The 23,103-nt window shown below is 42.4% G+C and overlaps 1 protein-coding gene across 5 annotated transcripts; it reads right to left on the reverse strand.

Moving 5' to 3' along the window:
• MCM3 (minichromosome maintenance complex component 3) lies at window positions 1–21,570 on the reverse strand. Of its 5 annotated transcripts, none has more exons than XR_013534282.1 (17): window positions 21,376–21,558; window positions 20,034–20,146; window positions 19,415–19,623; window positions 18,807–18,937; window positions 15,887–16,125; window positions 15,267–15,375; window positions 13,204–13,357; window positions 12,729–12,860; window positions 11,932–12,140; window positions 9,129–9,303; window positions 8,618–8,744; window positions 7,721–7,871; window positions 4,907–5,047; window positions 3,888–3,991; window positions 2,963–3,048; window positions 2,418–2,613; window positions 1–766 (listed from the first exon to the last, which is right to left on the reverse strand). XR_013534282.1 is itself a non-coding variant. In XM_002746642.7 (17 exons), the coding sequence occupies exons 1-17, from the start codon at window positions 21,451–21,453 to the stop codon at window positions 568–570; spliced, it is 2,427 nt and encodes an 808-aa protein (XP_002746688.3). In that variant the 5' UTR covers window positions 21,454–21,570; the 3' UTR covers window positions 1–567. The 5 variants fall into 5 exon arrangements, 4 of the variants coding, with proteins under 4 accessions (XP_002746688.3, XP_054110069.1, XP_078225499.1 ...); XM_002746642.7 differs by having other exon boundaries at window positions 2,418–2,487; window positions 21,376–21,570; XM_054254094.2 differs by having other exon boundaries at window positions 2,418–2,487; window positions 21,447–21,558.
• Between the last annotated feature and the right edge of the window lie 1,533 nt (window positions 21,571–23,103).

The raw sequence follows: 23,103 nt of genomic DNA on the forward strand, positions 1-23,103 counted from the left end.
TGTACAAAATGGCTATGTTTATTCAACATCCTGGATATTCAACCAGATATGGGGTTTGTTTTGTGGTAAAATATTCACCTTAACTGGCACTACTGCAAAGAAAGCTTTGGTGACCTGCATGGCTTGCCTCAGAGCCTCTCCATCAGTTAGAACCACCACAGCCTAGACTAGACCAAACTGCTCTGGAGGAAAGAAAAAAATAACAGCCAACAGAAAAGAGCTGGGCCCCCAAAAGTACTCAGAAGTCACGCTACTTACAGAAAATAACAGCTGGGTTTGTGTGGGACTGGGAAGCAGGGCGTATGAGCCAGAGCATTTGCAATGAAGATGCAACAGTCCTCGCCCTTTCCCACTGCCTCCTCTTTCCTCACCCCAGGCATGGCAGCTTTCACGACCCATTCCCAAAGGGTCTACCAAGTCCTGACTCAGCTTCATCACCAACATTCCTCGCCTTCAGTTCAATTCAACATTGTTAGCCAGGGTAGCAGAGGCAAAGACTTGGGTGGGGAAGAGGGTGGGAAACATGCAAGAAACACTGCACAACCCAAGTTCAGAGACGAGGCCTCCTCAAATGAGGAAGACGATGCCCTCAGACACCATGACCTGATTGTCATCCTGCATCTTGCTCAGAGCAGCCTGGATCTCAACTGAAGAGAAGGGCTCTTCGCTGTCGCGGTTGATGGATTCTGTGAGGCGATTCACGCCGACTGACTGCGCATGAGCTTCCCGGAACACATCTAAGAGAGCCACCTTGAATGCCTTCAACCTGCCAGAGACAGAAGAAAGGGGGAAGAGGAGTAAACAAACCCAAATGCTCTTAGGAAAGAGCTACGCTAGGAAAATCCATAGTATTAACACAGTAGAGGTGTCCCCTCAATATTCTTTCTCACACACAATGTGCCTCTGATGGCAGTGCTACCCTTGAGGAGCCCTCTTTAAAGCTAAACTCTTGTACTAGGCGTGTGGGAAACTGGCATTCCCATTCACTGTAAAATAGTAACCTGGTCAGCATCAATGGGGAACCATTTAGCAGCACTTAACTAAAGCCATAAAAGCATATATTCTTTGGCCCGGGGAGCCCATTTCTAGGAACTCACCTTATAGCTATACTTGCATGAGTGCAAATTTAATACTATTGACAAATTTAATACTGTTTTACTGTAAACAGGGAACAACCCAAATGTCTATCACTAGAGAATTTCATTAAATTTTTATACATCCATACCATGGAAATCCTGCAGTCATTAAAAAGAATGAGATCAAACAAGCCCAGAGGCTTATGCCTATAATCCCAGCCCTTTAGGAGGCCCAGGTAGGAGGATTGCTTGAGTCCAGGAGTCTAAGACCAGCCTGCACCACATGGCAAGACCCCCTCTCTACAAAAACTAAAAAATAAACACTGCACTCCAGGCTGGGCAACACAGTGAGACCCTGTCTCCAAAAAAAAAGAGTGAGATTTATATGAGCTATAAGAAGCATCTTAAGATACAGTTCAATGGTTGTCTCTGGGGGATAGAGTTACAATTGATTTTAATATTTTTTCTAAACACTTTTCAAATTTTCTTCAGTAAACACATTGTGTTATATGTTTAAGGTATAAAAAGCAAAAAGGGTAAAACTTGGCTATGGAGTTTCTTTGGTTTAAAATTTTTTACACTTTTTTTAAAATTTATAGATAAAAATGTTTTCTAAAACCCTGGTGGTAAAAGTTCATTTCAAAAACAAATGGCCAAAATATATCTATCCCACCAAGAAGAATCTGAGCCTACAAGAAGACATAAGTTTTGTCCTTGCTGTAAAACGCTTCTTCCTGACCCCACAAGGACATAATTCAAATTCTCAGAAAGAGAGAATTTTTAATAAAGCAAATGGTAAAATTTAAACAACTGAGGATTCTGGGAAAAGGACATCCAGAAGTTCTTCATGCTTTTCTTGTAACTTTTCAATTAAGTTTGAAATTAAATGAGAATATAAAATGTTAAAAGCCACAGGCCCCCAGTTTTGAGTTTTATCCATAACCAACAGTTTCCCACTCTCTCCAAGGACACAAAGTCCCTTCCTCAGAGATACACAGAATTCTTTTTTTTTTTTTGGATGGAGTTTCACTGTTGTTACCCAGACTGGAGTACACTGGCACAATCTCAGCTCACTGCAACCTCCGCCTTCTGGGTTCAAGCAATTCTCCTGCCTCAGCCTCCCGAGTAGCTGGGACTACAGGCACGTACCACCATGCCCAGCTAATTTTTGTATTTTTAGGAGAGACAGGGTTTCACCTTTTTGACCAGGATGGTCTCGATCTCTTGACCTCGTGATCTACCCGCCTCAGCCTCCCAAAGTGCTGGGATTATAGGCGTGAGCCACCGCGCCCGGCCGATACACGGAATTCTTGATGGGGCAGGAGTAACTTCTCTGCTCACCTGGTTTCACTCAACTCCACTTTCTGGGATTCCTTGGTCTCCTGCGAGTCGGCCGTCTTTGGAGTGTGTACTTCAGAGGGTTGACGGTTGTAGAGTTGGGGAAGACAGCAAGGTGAAGCAGTTTCCACAACTAGAGAAATCATCTCCACTCCCCATCCCTCACTGAGCCTGCTGAACACTCCTAGTTCCTAAGGTTCTATGGGGCCAGGCAGAACAATTAGGATAAAGGGAAATCTTCACTGGATGATGAAGGAATTGAGTCAGGCAAGAGACCCTCAACATATATGTTATCTGAGATGCTTATACCAGGTGTAACAAAACAGCACAGTTCATCAAGAAGCTATACGCAACAGAGCAAAGCTTTTTCCAGAGTTTTTACTATGGGTTTCCCCTGAAGCTCTCTTGGGACAAAGCTCTTGGACACAGGCTCCAAGCAGGGAGCCAAACAAACAAGAGTCCACAAGAAAAGAAACTGCACAGAGCAACTGGAAAAGTCCAGGAGGCACAGAAAGAACCTCTTTCATCAGTAAGGCGTGCTCACTCACCTTGAGGCATCTCCTCCTCTGTGTCACTGAAGTCATAGGGGTCATATGAATCCCCATCTTTGGCATCTGGCTGGCTAGTCTTCCTTCTAAAACACACACGGCATTTAAGAGAGAAAAGAGAGTTTGGAGACAGAATGGCAAGGGAGCCCCATCTTGTCCTCTAACCATGGAAGAAAGGACTCAGAAGCCCCTAAGTCAAAGTGAAGCACTAGGCTTAGACCTTTGCAAACTGCTGGCTATTCTAAACAAGACCAAGTCCCCAGACTAGTACACAAGCAGGCACTGCTTCCCAATGCTCTTTTTCCACATGACTCACCCTTATAAATGTAACCATAGTCATGGAGCTTTTTCCCTTAGAATTCTGAAATATATATTCAAAACCCTCAGTGGTTGGGTTGCTGCTTCTGTTTAGCATTTCTTCAGCAGTAGAGGAGTCAAAAGCACAAGAGAAGGGCTCGCTTGTTCCCTCCTTTACCCTGGTTATCTTCATCCTCAAACCCTGCAGGTCTAGGCACATCCTCCATGAACAACCTGATATCAATAAGGAGCACTTCCTCCAGCCTCTACTCCTCTCCCCAGCCCCCACCAGACCTTTTTTTTTAAAGATGGGGTCTCTGTCGACCCGACTGGAGTGCAGTGGCATGATCCCAGTTTACTGTAACTTCTGCCTCCTAGGCTCAAGCAATCCTCCAACCCCAGCCTACTGAGAAGCAGGGACCACGGGTGTGCACCACCACGCCTGGCTAATTTTTGTTTTTTGTAGGGACAGAGTTTTGCCACAATTCCCAGGCTGGTCTCAAACTCCTGGACTCAAGTGACCCACCTGCCTCAGCCTCCCCAAGTGCTGTGATTATTATAGGCAGGAGCCACCTCACCTGGCCACCAACTGGAACTTTTTAATCTCATTGGCTTTGCTCTACCTTACCTCTTCCTCTTCTGCTCTCGGTCCTCTTGGCTTTTCCCCTCTTCATCTTCTGTCTCTGATTCGTCCTCACTTCGCTTCTTACGTTTCTTCTCTTTCTCCAGAACCTAGGACCAAGGCAAGTGTGGGTAAGCTAGAGGGGTCACTGATGCAGAGGGGCTGCATCGAGAACTCTGAGTCCCTTCTGCACCATCAGCAGGAATGACTTCCATGTTTCCAATGGTTTACCTGGCTCCTCTTGATCCTAAGTCCCAGGAACAGGGGCAGAAATAGAGACTGATACCCATCTTTTTAAAATGCTGGGAAGTATGTTAAATGCTGTTTATGTAGTAGGTACTCAATAAATGTTTACTGAATAAAGAATTGAATGTCTAGCCCATAATGGTTAAGTGGAAAACAATCCATTTCCTTATAAATCAGGTGTGTAATTGAAATCCGAGACAACCTTTAACCTAGCAAAAAGCGAGGAAGAGCGTATCAGACCCACAACTCAACCCCAAAAGGTTGACTAGGTCAGGAGTCGGCAACTAGGAAAAAGGAGTCTAGGCTTTGAGGCTTAATATCTAAAATGACAGAGACGCAATGTCACAAACAAAAACCGGGAAACAGGATAAGAGGTAAGTTTGAGAGTTCAACTTTTAACATGAGTTTCTGAGGTGTCAATGGAACATTTGAAGAGACTACCAAGGGGAAATGTACAGAGAGATGAGGAAGACTACTGAGGTAGCTCCTTTGAAAACACCTACTTTTTTAAAATGCAAAGGAAGTAGGGGTAGACAGAGAGGCAGCTGACTGAAAGTATAGGACATGAACTAAACCAGAATCTCTAGGACCCCTGGAATCAGCATTTTAAAGCTTTCCTCTGATTCTCAGGTGCAGTCAGGGTTGAGAATCACTGAGTGTTCCAGAGGAAAGAGTGAGGCGGACTGAACATTGGAGACAAATACTGCTTTCTGTTGACAATCCAAATGTAGCTGTCGGCCACAGAAGGCTGGGAAGCCCATGCAACTGTGAATCCTCACCTTCTTGAAGTAAGCATACTGGACCAACTCCACAGCTTCCTCTGCATCCTGCAGGTCCACAGTCTTGCTCATGCGGGCCTTTGCATGGGCTGTGGCAAGTCGAATCAGAGTCTCCAGTGTTCGGGCTGTAACTGGAGATGTCTAGGGAAGAAGAGAAGATTGTTTATCCTGAATCCTTTAGGCACACCCATCGATCCTACGGCACAGAAAGGGAAACGACACTACCAGAAAAGCACCAGGAGGCACAAGCAGAGAATTCAGAGCTCTGTATTCTCTATAGATGCCATGTAAAATTCAGAAAGATGATAAACATGATCAAGGAAATATACCCAAGAGTGCTGCAGGCAGGAGGAGCAAGTGAACAGGGAAGAAAATGAGGCATCTTACAACCTGAAAGATAAAAGGCTACAGTGTAGAAAGGAGAAGGGAGAAAAATAATCAGTGACTGCAGGCCTGCAATGCAGCAGGAAGTTTGCCTTTACATACATTCTGTCATTTTACTCTCTTTATAACTTGAGGAAGTTTTATACATGAAGGAAATGGGACTCAGAGACCTTCAAGTCGATTTTCCAAAGCCACACTAAAGGAGGGATAAGGAAAGAAGTAATCTGACAACAAATATGTAACGATTGAATGAACTCAGTACAGAGGAGAAGAACTCGGACACATTTCTAACAGATGGTTCTCACGGGGACCGGTGAATACCAAACCAAGATGCTTTTACCTTTTAAAATGCTATTGTCTGAATGGCATCCTTGACTTAATCAGTCACAATGAATTGGAAATGAATGAATCAGAAATCTCGGTGTTTATGACTAGACATGTGTACAAGTTTCAGGTGATTCTGATGTGTCCAATCCTCTCATTTTACGGATAAGGAAGCTGACCTGAGGGTTGAAAGGATCTGTCTACAGTCCAAAAGCTAGCTACAGAGGTGGGATCAGACACGAAACTACTTCCTTCTGGCACACCTCCCCAGCCTCCCATTATATGACCCATCACTGACAAATCCTGGTCACTTCTTGTTTCAAGTTTCCTTAATTACCATGTATATCCACAATGACATTCAAAAATAAATGCATTCACATTTAAATTCATTCATCAAATCATGTAATAATTTAGAAAGCTACCAGAGTTTGGAAGTCACACACTCCATTACAAGTTCTAATTCTTGAACCACCTAAAAAGCTGGTGAAATCCTAGTCTGCACTAGCAGACGTAGAGAATCCCCTACACTAAGACCACAACTAAAATAGGGTATGATGCTCAGTTCTAGGTTCAATGAGAGGGCCTGTGACAGACCAGAAGTTCGCATGTGGAAAGGAACAGTTAAAAAGAAAGTAACCTGTTTAATGAGGAAGATAGGTGATACACAACCTCCAAAAAACAAGACTAACACCCATAGATAAAAATCATAAGGTTTAAGCTTAATAAATATTCTAAAATTTCAAAACAGTAATGTTCAGAGCATGCTGTCACTGGGGGTATTAAAAATCCCAGCCGGGTGCAATGGTTCACACCTGTAATCCCAGCACTTTGGAGGCCAAGGCGGGCGGATCACAAGGTCAGGAGATCAAGACCAGAGATCGAGACCAGCCTGGCCAACGTGGTGAAACCCCATCTCTACTAAAAATACAAAATTAGCTGGACATGGTGGCGCACGCCTGTAGTCCCAGCTACCCGGGAGGCTAAGGCAGACTAGCTGGAACCCAGAGGTGGAGGTTGCAGTGACCCAAGATCATGCCACACTGCACTGGCAAGGCGAGAAAGTCCCAGCATTTGAGAAGGCAGAGTAGATAATCTGGGATCATGTCTAATCCAAGAGCCTATGTCTATGTCACGTAGTAAGAGTTCCAGACTTGGATCTTTCTGCTGTAAAATCCTATGCAAACTACACAGCCCCTAAAAGATTTAGACAAATTTGGACCAGGCGCGGCGGCTCATGCCTGTAATCTCAGCACTTTGGGAGGCTGAGGCGGGTGGATCACCTGGAGTCGGGAGTTCGAGACCAGCCTAACCAACATGGAGAAATTCCATCTCCACTAAAAACACAAAATTAGCCAGGCATGGTGGTGTATGCCTGTAATCCCAGCTACTCAGGAGGCTGAGGCAGGAGAATCACTTGAACCCAGGAGGTGGAGGTTGCGGTGAGCCAAGATCACGCCATTGCACTACAGCCAGAGCAACAAAGACCGAAACGCTGTCTCAAAAAGATTTAGACAAATTCAAGGACAGCTATGTTAAGTTACTAGAAATTGCTTTGAATAATCATCATGGTTGCCTAACTGCTAGTAATTTTTCAAAGTCCAGTCCAAATACCATACTCTTGATATTCATACCTCTAAGGGAAGCTAAAAGAAAAATTAACAGTTTCTTCAAATAGCCTCTCACACTGATTCCTTTGTAAGTACCACACTGGGGTATATATTTATAAATATGTATGGATGTCTTTCTATCTACCTTTGTGCTTCTCCCTCCTGGATCTGAGCTCTTTGAGAAGAGTGCTTATTAATTTTACATAGCTTGTAAGAAGAGAGACTAGGTCACTTCCCAGAAGTCGCTATGTTTGCTGAATAAATCACAGCTTCTGGAGGCCAATGTCATTCGAACTCATGAGATACATGTTATCTCTGGGGTCCTTATCTCATTTTCCTTGGTAAAAGTAAATGATTAAAATTGTGTAACAGGAAGCCCTTCAGACCAGGAAAAGAAAGTCTCTAAGTTAAAATGCTTTCAAAGCTCCCAGATGGCAGGGAGTCCTGCCCCAGCCTTATACCTAAGGGACCCCAGGCCCATGCTCCCCTGGGCACTCACCCTGGCGGTGTCCGAGCTCATGCTATCCTGGCTGCGCAGGCGTGAATACTCTTCTGCAATGTAGGCAGCTGACTCCTGTGTCAGGACAGGCTTGATGATTTTGGCCACATGGATGTACTTCTTCATGAATGCTGCATTCACCATCTTCTCCCTGGAGCCACACACAGTGAATTCCATCTCCCTGCCGCACCTTACCACCTGCCTGGATTAGTGGCTTTGCCTCTCAGAAAACCCAGGGTCAAAACAGACAAAGCCTAGAACTCATTTTCATAACTGCCATTTATATCGAACATATGCAAGACTCTTTCACATATTTTTATTTAATTATTTTAGGTATTATATGTAAGTTAGGTAGTTTAGGTAGAAAGTTTAGGTATTATTTGCTCTATTTTGTAGGTGGGAAAACTACGGCTCAGAGAAGCTAAAGTGGACTCAAATAAAGTTTTCTGACTCCAAATTCTACTTCCTAAACCAACAGCTTTGAAGATTATGCTATGCTTCTTACTGCATCACGGCCAAAATCAGAGGTGTAAGATCCCACATTTCATGCTTTGAGCGCCTGATCACATGTCTCCTTCACCCAAGTCTACCTACAAAGTCTCAAATGGTTGCTGTCTACTAACCCTTCATCATAAATGGCTACATGAAATGTGCCATCTTTCATGTATAAGAAGACATCACACATCCACCATCAGAATCACCCAAACATTTACAAGGCAACTGACCAGGATAAAGGATATACTGTGGACCCAGAAAAGAAAATTGGTTCACATGGTTATGACTCCAGGCATGGCTTTGATCTGGGCACATAATGCCTTAGCTAAGCTTAGATATACACATGTTCTAATATAACACAAATTGCAGGTACCCTTGAGGAAGAGTTAAGAGAATGCTCACTTTTTCTTCTTGGTCCCATGCAGAAGGTTGTCATGCTTCTCATAAATCTGGGTGTCCTGCTGATCATCCTGGCTAAAGTTGGGATCATCTGTGGCCAGGATATCCACAGCACTACCCAAGGGCATAGCTGGTATACCCCAGTTAGGAGAAAGGAGAGTAATAAAGAGTTTAACCCAGGGAAAATTGCTTCTTCCATAGCACAAGAGAAGACACCAAGATTCATAAAGAAAAGGTCCAAAAAGAATCAGAGACATGGAACCCACAAATAATGATGGTAGAACTGCCTGGCCCACAGAAGATGCTCAAAGTTATTCCCAGACCCAGAAAACGACAAAAGACCCCCCATAGGATAACCTCCAGTAAGCAAGAAGGGGAGGTAGCTAAGCAGTTGAGGGCTCTTCAACAACAACCCCGATACTAAAACACCTACCACCACCTGGGCTGAGTCCAAGAAACTACCATGTGTTTAGCCCCTTTCCATCAGTTACTCTTACTATCCTCATGGCCTCACCATCGCCATCCTGCTCCCCAGGTGCTCTGTAACGGTGCATCCGAAGGACATGGTCCGATATCTCCCGATCCTGCTCAGGATCCATCTGATCCAGCATAATGAAGAGCAAGTCAAATCGAGACAGCAGTGAGTCCTGTAGTCCAATGTTCTCCATTGGAGTCTTATACTGGTCATACTGGGGAATGCGAGAACAACAGAAGCGAACATGACATCAATAGGAAGAAAGAACAAGGCTGCAGCGATTCTGGGAGTGGGAATGGAAGGTTTGACCTCAAAGAGAAAAACAGACAAAAAGCAGTGAAATTTTAAAGTCATTGAACAAGGTAACTCATCTCTTCTACCTGCAACCCTTCTTTAACTGAGCTCCCTAGGAAGTCCCACTTCCTATATACAGTAACCTCTAACACGCCGAGTGTAGGTCTCAAAACCAGGACCCTCCTTCCCAAGGCTTATTCTGCTCTTCTCATTTCCAAGGCAGGATTGACTCTGAAAGATGATCCCTTTCCCTAAAGACAGGGCAAGCTGGTTAGGCTAGAAGCACTTAGAACTTTTGGAGTCCCTTACTCAGAAGACACAGGTAAAACCTCAACTAAAATGGCCAATGATCTATAAATCATAACGTCTTAGGAACTGGTCAGGCACAGCCACTCACACCTAGGATCCCAGCACTTTGGGAGGCTGAGGCAGGTGGATTCCTTGAGCCCAGGAGTTTGAGACCAGCCTGGGCAACATGGCAAAACCCTGTCCCTACAAAAATTAAAAAAAAAAAAAATTTGCCAGGCATGGTGGTACACATCTGTAGTCCCAGCTACTACTGGGGAGGCTAAGGTGGAAGGATCACCTAAACCCAGGGAGGTCGAGGGTACAGTAAGCCAGGATCACTCCACTGTACTCCAGCTTGGATGACAGGGTAAGATGATCTCAAAAAAAAAAAAAAGGATGAATCAAGGGAGTTTTTCTTTAGGATTCAAGGACCTCAATACTCTCCTTTCAATTCTAGGCCTACTGGACTGATGCCTACCCATCCACACACACTTCACAGCCTTTCGGTAATGACTTTGACCATGTTCACATTTTAGGCCCTCCCATTTTTCTTATACCAATCATTCTTATTTCTTATACGTCCAATCATTCTTCAGAATGACATAAACATACATTATCATTTATTTTATTTTACTTTTAAAGACAAGGTCTCACCATATTGCCCAGGTTGGTCTCAAACTCCTGGGTTCAAGTGATCCTCCCACCTTGGCCTCCCAAAGTGCTAGGATTACAAGCATGAGACACTGCACCCAGCCCTATCATTAACTTTAAAACGTATGGTTTTCAACCTCGTCTACACATACATAACCAACCTGCAGAGCTTCTCAAAACCATGGCTACCAAGAGCCCCAACTCAGAGATTTCAATTCAGAAACTCTGAGCTGGGGACCACACATCTGTATATATAAAAAACACCACTGCAAGGCCAGGCATGGTGGCTCACGCCTGTAATCCCAGCACTTTGGGAGGCCGAGGCGGGTGGATCACGAGGTCAAGAGATCGAGGCCATCCTGGTCAACATGGTGAAACACCGTCTCTACTGAAAATATAAAAATTAGCTGGGCATGGTGGCGCATGCCTGTAATCCCAGCTGCTCGGGAGGCTGAGGCAGGAAAATTGCCTGAACCCAGGAGGCGGAGGTTGCGGTGAGCCGAGATCGCATCATTGCACTCCAGCCTGGGTACCAAGAGTGAAACTCCGTCTCAAAAAAAAAAAAAAAAAAAACACCATTGCAACAAGATGTTCCCATACACTAGATTATAAACTGCCAGGACACAGCATGAGCTCTGGGCTCAAATCCTGGCTCTGCCATTTTCAGGTTTGCGGCTCTTAAGCAAGTTACATAATCTTTTGTACCTCCATTTTCTCATCTGTAAATAAAAGATAACTACACGTTGTGAGGTAGTTACTGAGAGGATAAAAGGAGCTGGTAAATATAAAGCATTTATGAGCATTTACTAATGGAAGCATTACTATGGTACAATCTTTAGAGGGTAATTTTTCAATCTCTACCAAAAGAAAATGCATATAACTCTTCATCCAGTAATTTCATTGCTAGGTATTTACACTATAGATATATTCCCAAATCTAAAACAAAACACACATAAAAGGATGGCCACTACAGCTTCATTCATAATAGGAAGAAAAAAGGAAACCACTAAATACCTATCAAATGGAGATGAGTTAAATAAATCCCTATGATGGAATACCAGAAATCTATTTCTTTAAAAGAAAAACTCAGCAAACCCCAAGCACAGACAAATATAAAAAGACTGTATCTAGGCACATCATGGTCATGATAAAAATAAAGATAAAGAGATCTTACTTAACGAGGAAATAGTTTATCTGCTGGTACATGCTTAAATTTTGTTTCCTGAAACACTTTAAAGCTGTCATCTCTTGGCAAAGGGAGAAGGGAGAGAAGTGAGTCTTTTCGTTTTCATACTGTATCTCTGTTCTGTTTAGAAATTCTCCCGCCACGTGCATGTAGTGTTTTTATTTAATGGACTGTTAAATACATTAAATAGACTGTTTAACTGTATTGTTAAGAAGTTACTTTAAAATAAGAAACTTTCCAGGGGGTTCTGCTGTGCAGGATTGCATGAGGAACACTGCTCTAAACAAAGGACGGTAACAAGAAAATGACCTTACTTTAGTCTTTGCCCTACTATTCCCCCGGGTCATCTAGAATACACTTCTTGGCCCAGTTAGCAAAACCAAATGAAGGTGAGGACAATGATTGGGGCCTGATTCCACTTACCCTGCCGTAGACAGGGTTGGCAGCTGCCAAAACACTGCAGCGGGCATTCAGCCGAGCATGGATGCCAGCCTTGGCGATGGTCACTCGACCCTGCTCCATCACTTCATGGATGGCTGTGCGATCCATGTCAGACATTTTGTCAAATTCATCAATGCAAACCACGCCTCGGTCAGCCAGGACCATGGCCCCCGCTTCTAGACGGCGCTCCCCTGGGAAGTGAAAAGGTAAACATATGTGCCATAGTCTAGGTTATAGGGGCCAGAAGCAAGGGATTTGAATCTCATTCCTAGGAATCTCTCACTTTACAATTAAGAATTCAGCAAAGGTGTCTTGGCTCCAAGAAACTTAAAGGGAACCCTGGTGGGTCACCTTTTCAGCTCAAACCTAAATATTAGCATCTTTTTGTCCCACTTTGACCCTTAAGTAACTAACTTCTCACAAATTTCCTTTATAGATTCTCTCATCAGCATCATCCTCAAGTAATATCCCAGCTAGACCTCTGCTCTCTCTTAACTGGTCTCCAAATCCCTTCTTCTAGTTCATAAAATAGTACAATCTTCATTTTTATTGCCTTTCTAATGTGCTAAGCCTTTCTCCTTTCAAATAAAAAACATTCCTGTAAATAGATGAACACCAAAGACTTGAATAAATCATCCATCATTGCTGAATACTCAGTCCTCTACAATCATGCACCAAATAACCTCTCGAATGTATTTTCAGAACACAGGCAGGGGCACACAATGGATCTATGCTCAGTTTCTTTGCTGGGCCTTTGCCAAGGACCCTTACACCCTTACCTGTTTCCTGGTCTGTGGTGACAGCAGCTGTCAGACCCACTCCAGAGGAGCCCCGGCCAGTGGTGGGGATAGCCCGGGGTGCAGTGCAAAGCACGTACCGCAGAAGCTGAGACTTGGCAACCGATGGGTCTCCTGTAGGGTAGGGGCAGTGATGACTTGCTAGGAAACTCCCCAGCAACCCCAGCAAGTTCGGCCTTTCTAGCACAGCTCTTGACACAACAGAGTCATATGGTAATTGGCTTTCAAAAATATTTCCTTCACTTTTCCCTTTACCATTCATGGAAGAATATATTTTATATACTATAAATCAGGAATTCCAGACACAATTTAAAAATAAAAAGATTCACTTTAGCCTTTTTTCCTTTGATAGGACTGAAATACTGCCAAATACAGAATATACAATCTTACATATTATAGGTCTCTAAAACCATATTCCAAAAAAACAAGAGTCTAAAGCAGATCTCCAACATCGTACCTATTAGAAGAATATTGATGTCCCCACGGATGTGGCTGCCATTTTCTAGGTCTCGTTCCACCCCTCCCAAGAGCAAGCAGAGGATTGCTTTCTTGACATAGTCATGCCCATGGATACTAGGGGCCAATGACCTGGCCAGCTGGTCAAAGATATCCTACAGGAGAAATAACCAATGGCAAGCCTAGTGAAATTCAATGGAACTTTGTGGAGCTCCACTTCATATACTTTGGCCTACAGAAAATACTTGAAGAAATATACAAACATGTACATTGTTCCTAAGTGCAAAAGCTTCTGCTCTAAGACAAATCACATTATCGGGCCATTATCAGAGTAGGCACAGAGGCAGCCTGGATTCTGAAACCTGTTTAGAGGTTTAATCTTCAAGGGAAAAAAAGCAGCCCCAGGTTCAAAACATTTTAGGTTTAATAAGAATATGTACTATGCTTGAGCGGTAACCTTTATCATCACACATTCATATATGTAGTTCAATTCTAAATGTGGGTATACATCCTATCTTTAAAAAGAAAAACAAGTTGAAGAACTAAAACAAAGAAAAAATGTTTAATTTTAGTAATGCATCACTAATGTCTTCAGTAATAAATAGACTTATTGGTACACTATTACTGAATTGGTACACTATTTATTACTTATTGGTACACTATTTATTACTTATTGGTACACTATTTATTACTGAATTGGTACACTATTACTTATTGGTACACTGTTACTGAATTGGTACACTATTTATTACTTATTGGTACACTATTTATTACTTATTGGTACACTATTTATTACTTATTGGTACACTATTACTGAATTGGTACACTATTTATTACTAAATTGGTACACTATTACTTACTGGTACACTATTACTGAATTGGTACACTATTTATTACTAAATTGGTACACTATTTATTACTTATTGGTACACTATTACTGAATTGGTACACTATTTATTACTTATTGGTACACTATTACTTATTAGTACACTATTTATTACTTATTGGTACACTATTACTGAATTGGTACACTATTTATTACTTATTGGTACACTATTTATTACTTATTGGTACACTATTACTGAATTGGTACACTATTTATTACTTATTGGTACACTATTTACTTATTGGTACACTATTTATTACTTATTGGTACACTATTACTTATTGGTACACTATTACTTATTGGTACACTATTACTGAATTGGTACACTATTACTTATTGGTACACTATTTACTTATTGGTACACTATTTATTACTTATTGGTACACTATTTATTACTTATTGGTACACTATTTATTACTGAATTGGTACACTATTACTGAATTGGTACACTATTTATTACTTATTGGTACACTATTTATTACTTATTGGTACACTATTACTTATTGGTACACTATTACTGAATTGGTACACTATTACTGAATTGGTACACTATTTATTACTTATTGGTACACTATTTATTAACTGATAAGTTAACTTCTATCCTAATATTTGTATTAGGCTCATTTAGCAGCCCAACAGGTAGCAGGTATTAAAATTCTGTTTAATAACAAAGAATGATTAAAGAGCAAACAGCAAAAACACCCTTTCACTTGTTGATTGGGACAAAAATAGAAGAAGCTAACACCAAATACTTTAGAGAAAAAAACTTCAACCCTTCCTTCTGATCTAGTACAAAAACAGCCATGCACCAAAACACAACTCTTAGAAATCCATTCCCACCCTCAAATATTAAAGAATGCCCAGACCAGCCGGGCACGGTGGCTCACGCCTATAATCCCAGCACTTTGGGAGGCCAAGGCGGGAGCATCACAAGGTGAAGAGATCAAGACCATCCTGGCCAACATGGTGAAACCTCGTCTCTACTTAAATACAAAAATTAGCTGGGCATGGTGGAGTGCACCTGTAGTCCCAGCTACTTGGGAGGCTGAGGCAGGAGAATTGCTTGAACCCAGGAGGCGGAGGTTGCAGTGAGCCGAGACCTTGCCACTGCACTCCAACCTGGTGCCTGGCAACAGAGTAAGACTCTGTCTCAAAAAAAACAAAATGAATGCCCAGACCTTGGATCGGGTTTTACTGAACTTCTTGATCTTGGCTATATCCTCAGCAGAGAAAGAAGGCTGAGCGTCCTTGCTCATCTGCTTCACATTACAGGCAATCAGGACAGTCCTGGGACAAAGAGAATAAAGAGGAAGGCTATTATATTCAATTCCTAACATCGGTAGCTAGTACCCCAGCAAGAGTAAGCCTTTTTAGGCTACCAAACTAGACCAGCAGATCAGAGTTGATTGGGTGGGGGGTAACTTGTGAATTAAACAACTGGTTCTGTCTGTGACCCAAATATGCTGATCATGCCCCTCCTCTGAAATTGACCAACAGAGCTTCAGACACTGTGTATGGGGACTAAGTATAATTACATGAGAAACTCCCAGGAAAGCCATGAAGACTATAATCATTGTCACAAATAAGTCTTATTTTTGGCATATGATGGTAAGTATCACCAGCTTTATCTGACAGAAAAAAGGTACTGAAGGTATCCTGTCTCCCAGACAGAGAGAGCGCTCCATCTCACAGATACAACTCTCTGTTGTAATCTGTAATACAGCAAACTGAAGAAAGGATATTACCAGAAATAGAAGCTGTCAACAGCATTCCATACACTTTAAGGCAGACCTTTTACCTGAAGGTCCCAGAGGTATAGCCTCCCTTCTTTCCAGGAAGGCAACGGTAGGTTCCCACCACCTGAACTCGGTCACCAGGCTTCACTTTATCCACCAAGTCATCATCCAGAATGACATCCACAGAGCGGGGGAGCTGGCCGGCTGGGGCCTTCTCCGGCATCTCCTGGATGGTAACGGTCTGGTGATCCTTGTAAACAGACAGGCCATATTCTGTCTCAAGGGGATTGTTCTCCTCATCCTAGAAAAAGACACACAGAGGGGTAGAGTGATCTCAGTCCTGTCTTAAAAATGCCACCTTCTCTAGCTTTTTCTGTTCCTGTCTGTTTTAGTCATAAATCGTTGAATGGAAGGGGCAACCCCTAGTCTGAATGGACTAGGTTATATTAACATCTAAATTAAGATTCTTACTTCCCCTCTAAAGCTGAATATATGCTTAGATTCTGAAGCAGTTTTTTCACTCCTAAGTAATACCGAACAGAAATATTCACCCAAAATCATAAACTATAATGCTCGTAGCAGCATTATGCCTAATAGTCAAATATTTTACAATTTTAAAATGCCATCAATAGTATAACGGTTAAATAAACACAGTATATTTGCATAAATGAATACTATATAGCAATAAAAATGTATGAAAAACACCTATCCGCAACATGGATAAATCTCATAAACACAAAGTTGCTCATAAACACAATGTTGAGCAAAAGAAGCCCAACACAAGAGTATTTAAATACAACAGAAAAACAGGCAAAAGTAATCTATGCTGTTAAAACATCAGAATAGTGGTTACTCTTGGGTAACATGAGCCCTCAAGACGGACTTTTGAGTGCTAATGTTTCATTTCCTCATTTGGATGCTGGTTACACAGATATACTCAGCTTGTAAAACGTCATCAAACCATACTTATGTGAGCTTTTCTATATGTCTATTAAAGTTTTACTTCCTTGACATTTGAATTTTCTAAAAACAGTTGTCACTTATTGAGTGCTTGCTATGTGCCAGGCACTGTGCTACTACTTCACAAAATTATCTCATGTAATTTTCACAACTTTATAAAGAAAGTATTTTTCACACATCATGGACAAGGAAACCAGGATACTAGAGAGATGAAAGAAGTTCCCCCAGGTAACACAGTTAAGTAGCAGAGTCTGGACTAGACACAAATGTGAACTCCAAAGCCCACATTCTTAAGCACCAGCCTAAACAACCTCCAGAATATCTGATCCAATGTATTTCACTTTTTGAACAAAGAAGCTTGGCCACAGTAATCAACAAAGGAGTACTCCCTGAGTATTTCCTAAAGAGGAAATTCTAGAAAAGTGGACACCTTAAGGTCCAAAGACATCAGAATGACTTAGAAAATACAACTGGCAGGCTGGGTACAGTGGATCATGCCCGTAATCCCAGCACTTTGGGAGGCCAAGGGTGGGCAGATCACCTGAGGTCAAAAGTTCGAGATCAGCCTGGCTAACATGGTGAAACCCCCATCTCTACTAAAAGTACAAAAATTAGCCAGCTGGGGTGGCAGGCACCTGCAATCCCAGCTACTCAGGAGGCTGAGGCAGAAGAATCGCTTGAACACAGGAAGTGAAGATTGCAATGAGCTAAGATCAGGCCACTGTACTCTAGCCTGGGCAACAAGAGCTAGACTCTATCTCAAAAAAAAAAAAAGATACTAAAGAGACACAGGTCCTAGTCCTTAAGGCCATCACTAACTGGGACAATAAGCGAATCATTTAACTTCTCTGATCTCAGCATTTCATCTGGAGGTAGACTAAATGATGCTAATGTATGTTTAAGGTATGATAATTCTAAGATATTCATTCTTGTTTTTGTTTATATGTTTCATTTCTCCACCACTTCGAAGACTGATGATGAGGACTGGTCTAATTTATATCCTTGTCCTCCACAGGGCTTAACAGTGCTTTGAATACAGTACTTCTCAATTAAAATTTGATGAGAGGAGGAGAGGAATTCTCTGATAGAATGATTTCAGACATCAAGTAATCAATATGAACGATCTTTTGTCTCCTGAGGAAAGCCTTGCATTGTCCTCAATCCAGATCAATCTGAACACTAAGAATAAAGAAAGCTTTTTCCTATGCCAGCCTTCTCCCAAACCCACAACAAAATATTTGTAAAGATTACCTAACAGTCTAGCATTATTTTTCTACTTTTTAAAAAGCAGATCATAAAATTATTTGATTATAACTTTGTTAAAACATCTATGTAGATGACTACTCCATAATTTTCTAAAGTGAACAAGTGTCTTCTTAAAAAAATAAGAAGAGCTGTGGCTGGACATGATGGTTCATGTCTATAATCTCAATACTTTGGAAGATGCAAACAGGAGGATTACTTGAGGCTAGGACTTCAAGGCTAGCCTGGGCAACATAGTGAGATCCCACATCTATAAAAAGTGAAAAAAATTAGCATGGCGGTGCATGCCCACAATCCCAGGTACTCAGGAGGCTAAGGTGGGAGGATTCCTTGAGTCCAGGAGTTTGAGGCTGCAGTGACCTATAATCATACCACTGCACTCCAGCCTGAGAGACTGAGATCCTATCTCTAAAAAAAAATAAGAATTAGGAAGCCAGGTGTCGTAGCACATACCTGTAATCCCAACTACTCAGGAAGATCACTTGGCCTAGGAGTTTGAGAATTTAGTGCACCATGATTACACCTGTGAATAGCCACTGCACCCCAGCCGAGGCAACATAGGAGGACCTCATCTTTAAAAATAAACAAGTAAGAATTGTGAGATTTTCATATTAAACTCTGGCCTGCAATCAATCTTTCCTTTGGATTAGTCCTTGTTTTTTCACCCTTTATAGAAAAAAGACTTCAAATATTACACAATTCCTTGCCTTTGGAATCTTTGACTCCAACCCCCAAGAAGGCTGAATGTATCCCCCCTACCTTAGTGGGATAGACAGAGCTGGAGGGAAAGGCCACCAGGGTGGTGAGATCAGAGTAACGTCGTTCTATGGTCTTCTTAGTAGCAGGACAGTAGTGGACACTGCGGACGACTTTGGGACGAACTAGAGAACCTACGAATGAAAAATGTGCATAAAGTCACCCAACTAGACAATGACACAGGTGGGACCCAAACCTATGTAAGCCTATGATGACTCCAAACACTGTGTTCTTTTGACAGGATTAACCTATTTCAATATTACCTTTTATTCACTTTTTATTTATATATAGACCACCACCATATCCATGTAAAAGTTTAAGTACTACCAATTCCAACTAATAGGTAGAGTTAGGGGTTGAGATAAGAGATTGCCACGAACCAAGACTCCTCCAGCATTCAGCAGAATTCATCATTCTACTAACTCAAGTGGTTACTCAAGATCCCCCTAAACATTGTGCACTGAGCCTCTCGAAGTTTTACCACATAATTCCAATGCTCCACTTCTTTGAAGCCACAAGCTACCCAGATCTACCTTGCCCTTCCTGCTTTCCCCATCTCCTTCAGTCTATTCTACCTTCATTTCCTTAGTGGCCCCCTTTAATCCACTTACATTTAGTGACAATGCCCTCCACACAGACCACACAGCTGAGGAAACAAGAGGTAAGAGTCCGCGGGGAGACGTGCTTGGAGCCAAAGCTGCCCTCCAATCCTATGTAGAACTCCTCATACTGCTTCGCATAGGTAGCATCAATGGAAGCCACAAAATCCTTTAAGGCCCGCTGGAAGGCAACCAGCTCCTCAAAGGCATTGTTCAGGAGCCTGTACATGGACAAGAGAGAGAAAAATTAGGGAGACAGGGCAGAACTATTTTAAAAAATGCATTCTCAAAACAGCAACTATTCTTGAATCATTAAGAACAATGAGACAATCCAGCTTCTGCTTTCTCCTGCCATCCTATAAGACTCAGCAGAATACCAGAACTAAGGACCAACTTTAATTCAACTTATCAAATATATAAAAATCATACTCAGCTAAGCATTGGAAGGAGGGTATTTGGGAGGAAAATGCCAACCACCTACTTTTTGGAAGAAAAATAAATAGATGCAGGTGAGCTATGAAGGCTTCTAGATCAATCCTGTTTCATACATGTCCTCTCCTGGGAGGCTGTTCCAATCTGGAGGGAAGGGAGCCATTCTCATTGGGGACCATTATATCCCCTTGCCACTCACCGGTTAGCCCTCTTCTCGTTTTTCCTGCGCAGGTCATTCACATTGACAATCAGCCGGTATTGGTTCTCACTGATCAGCTCCCGAACTTTGCTCTGATAAATTCCCTGGTCTTCCTGCAAAACAGCCACCACATATCACAATAGCCACAAATTCAAAAACAAATTGTTTCTAACAGACACAGTTCTCATAGCCAGATAACTACATTAATCACTGCAGCAGAGCTGAATCCCAAGTATATGCTCATCAATGTTTCCCTTTCATTCACTATTTTCAGATTTGAAATACACCCTAAGAGGGAACTGTAAGAATTATAATGACTTCCTCAAGGTCCATGCTGTTATTCCCATCCTCATGGACAACTTTTCTGCATGCTGTCATTTCTGTCTTTAGTGAAGAATTAAAATGAGCTCATGAAAAGTCTAAAAGGACAATAAATGCAAACTTTGTTAAAATGTAAGTAAACGTAAAACGTAACAATGTGAACAGATGGATATGTTAATTTGCACACTGTATATAGTATACATTAACACATTTCACTATGTATATCAATGTATACATTATCAATGTATGCTATATTTATATGTAGCATACAAATTTAAGTGTATATATTTGTACATTTTGTACACAATAAAAATGTAAATTAAACACTCTTAATATTCACATTGAGATGGCTTTTCACTTAAGAATTATGTACAGAAGTAATATTTTTCCCTATCATTTCTGTAACACAGCAAGTGTTCCTTGCCTAAAATAGAGAATCTCTGCTATCTGGTTACATCATCAACCCTTCAGAATGGTTTTTCAACATTTACGGCTTTAAGTCTTGGGTTGCACATGAAATCCCCTTAGCCTGCATACAAAACACTTTTTATCTGCATCTTAGTTGGTACTGAAAAACAGTGCAGCCGAATTAGGAAGTCTTTTTCTCCAGGTAAAAAGTCAGTCCCTAAAATCTGAGCACCCTGCAACGCGGCTGATCACTACAGCCCTAGGGCATTCATTCCCTAGCCCGCAATCTCCCCAAATCAAGAGAGAGCTGGGAGTGAAGTGCAAAAGGCCAAGGTGGGGGTTTGCCATTCTGCTTGCACTTAATGGGAACCTGTCGCCTTTCGCGCGCCCGGAACATCGCTTGTACTCAGGACAAAGTTAAAGGATCGCTTCCTGAGAGTTCGCTTATGGAACACAAACTAGCAAGTTCAGCGAGAGAACTACAAGATTGGGGCGGGAGGCTCGGGCCGGCAGGCTCCGGAAAAGCACACGGTCTGGAGGTCTGGCGGGCCTGGCCGGGCCGCGTCCGCATGGACTCCGAGCGCTAGAGCCCGCGCGCCTGCGCCTCCCTCACCTCATCATCCAGGAAGTCCAGGTAATCTCTCTGGGCCTCCCGCAGCTCCACATCGTCCAGCACCACGGTACCTGCCATGCCCGCCGCCGAAGAACTAACTCTACCAAAGCAGCGCGGAGGTTCCAAGGATCACTCCACCCCCACGGGAAACTTACGAACTTTTCCCGCCACCAAAAGTTACCTAGAGGAAGAGGCGGGGACCCTGGGAGCATATAAACATTATGATTGGCTGAATTCTCTGACGCCAGAATAGCAACTGTCCAATCAAAAGCTTATTCTTCTCCGGGTTTCCGCTGGGCGCCTCCCGGTGGAGGGAAACGTACCATCCGGGATTCTAGGTTCCTCCCCTCCCACCTCCACCCGCCTCACTGACTAGCAAACTAACCAATAGGGCCGAGAGGAGGTTCACGGAGGCCGGTCATTGGGTAGCTGGAGGGCGCGGCCTGGAGACAAGGAAAGCGCTGCGTTCTAGGAGCGTTCTCCCTCTTTCCCGGATATTTTGCAGGGTCTTTTCAAGCTGCAAAAGTTTTGACCCGAGGCAGTGACCAAATTCTGGCTAGCAGTAGGACTTTCCTTGAAAGTAAACAAAACGTCAGAGGATGGTGGTTTATAACATTTTTTAAAAATAATTTTTAAGATGTATCCAAATCAGAACTGCCCTCAAGGGGCATCCTAGTGGAAAAGTGGATTTTGAGAATCTATAGAATAGAATATAGAACTATAGCATCTTAGGGAAAGATTATTTAGTTGACCTATTTGCTGTCTGATAACCGTGGCCTGAAGAACCCCATAAAGACATGAGGCAGCGGAGGATGATGAAGTGAACAAAAAAATTCGGTATTTACCACGCCCCTTAGAGACCGCAGCCTGTGTTATACAAATTCTGGAAACAGTTACTACTCCCTCTGATTTAGTAACGGGTAAATTAAAGACTTTCTGGTCTTATAAAAAGATAACAGGATCCGGCCGGGCGCGGTGGCTCAAGCCTGTAATCCCAGCACTTTGGGAGGCTGAGGCGGGTGGATCACGAGGTCAAGAGATCGAGACCATCCTGGTCAACATGGTGAAACCCCGTCTCTACTAAAAATGCAAAAATTAGCTGGGCATGGTGCCTATAATCCCAGCTACTCAGGAGGCTGAGGCAGGAGAATTGCCTGAACCCAGGAGGCGGAGGTTGCGGTGAGCCGAGATCGCGCCATTGCACTCCGGCCTGGGTAACAAGAGCGTAACTCCGTCTCAAAAAAAAAAAAAGATAACAGGATCCTATTAAGCAACTTAGCTTACTGAATGATCAACACAAAGGGGGAAATAGTGTTTCATGCCGCCTTTGATTAAAAATCAATGGTTAAATGGTTGTAATCATTAAAAGATCATTGCATATCCAAATTTGTATGTTAGTTTTTAGTCCGTCCTCGTCGGGTTTTTATTATTTTTTAGTTTTATTTTGAGGTATAATCTATATACAGTAAAATGCACAAATCTTCAGCTCAATGAATTTTTACCTGTTAACACCCATGTAACCACTCTACACAGTAAAGAGCATGCCCATTGCCCCAGCATATGTTTTTAATTTTACTGAACAAGAAGCTAAAATACCAGATTGCCCAACACCAGACAGTTGATAACTTGTTATCTGAAATTTCAGCCAACTGATAATTAGCTTGTGTTTGAAAGTCTTCAGGACTCACTATGTACCGATAAATATTCTAAGAATAATCTGCCTAAACG

Source organism: Callithrix jacchus, chromosome 4 (genome assembly GCF_049354715.1).
Source record: "Callithrix jacchus isolate 240 chromosome 4, calJac240_pri, whole genome shotgun sequence".
Classification (NCBI taxonomy): domain Eukaryota; kingdom Metazoa; phylum Chordata; class Mammalia; order Primates; family Cebidae; genus Callithrix; species Callithrix jacchus.

Bases quoted from the DNA above. Each gene is read 5' to 3' on its own strand.
- MCM3 (XM_002746642.7), bottom strand. From the start codon at position 21,453: ATGGCAGGTACCGTGGTGCTGGACGATGTGGAGCTGCGGGAGGCCCAG. The intron at 15,376-15,886 runs GTAAAAGGTCTG...TCTTTGTCCCAG, and splicing joins TATACCTCTGGGACCTTCAG to GACTGTCCTGATTGCCTGTA. The intron at 3,992-4,906 runs GTGAGGATTCAC...CCTTGGTCCTAG, and splicing joins AGTATGCTTACTTCAAGAAG to GTTCTGGAGAAAGAGAAGAA.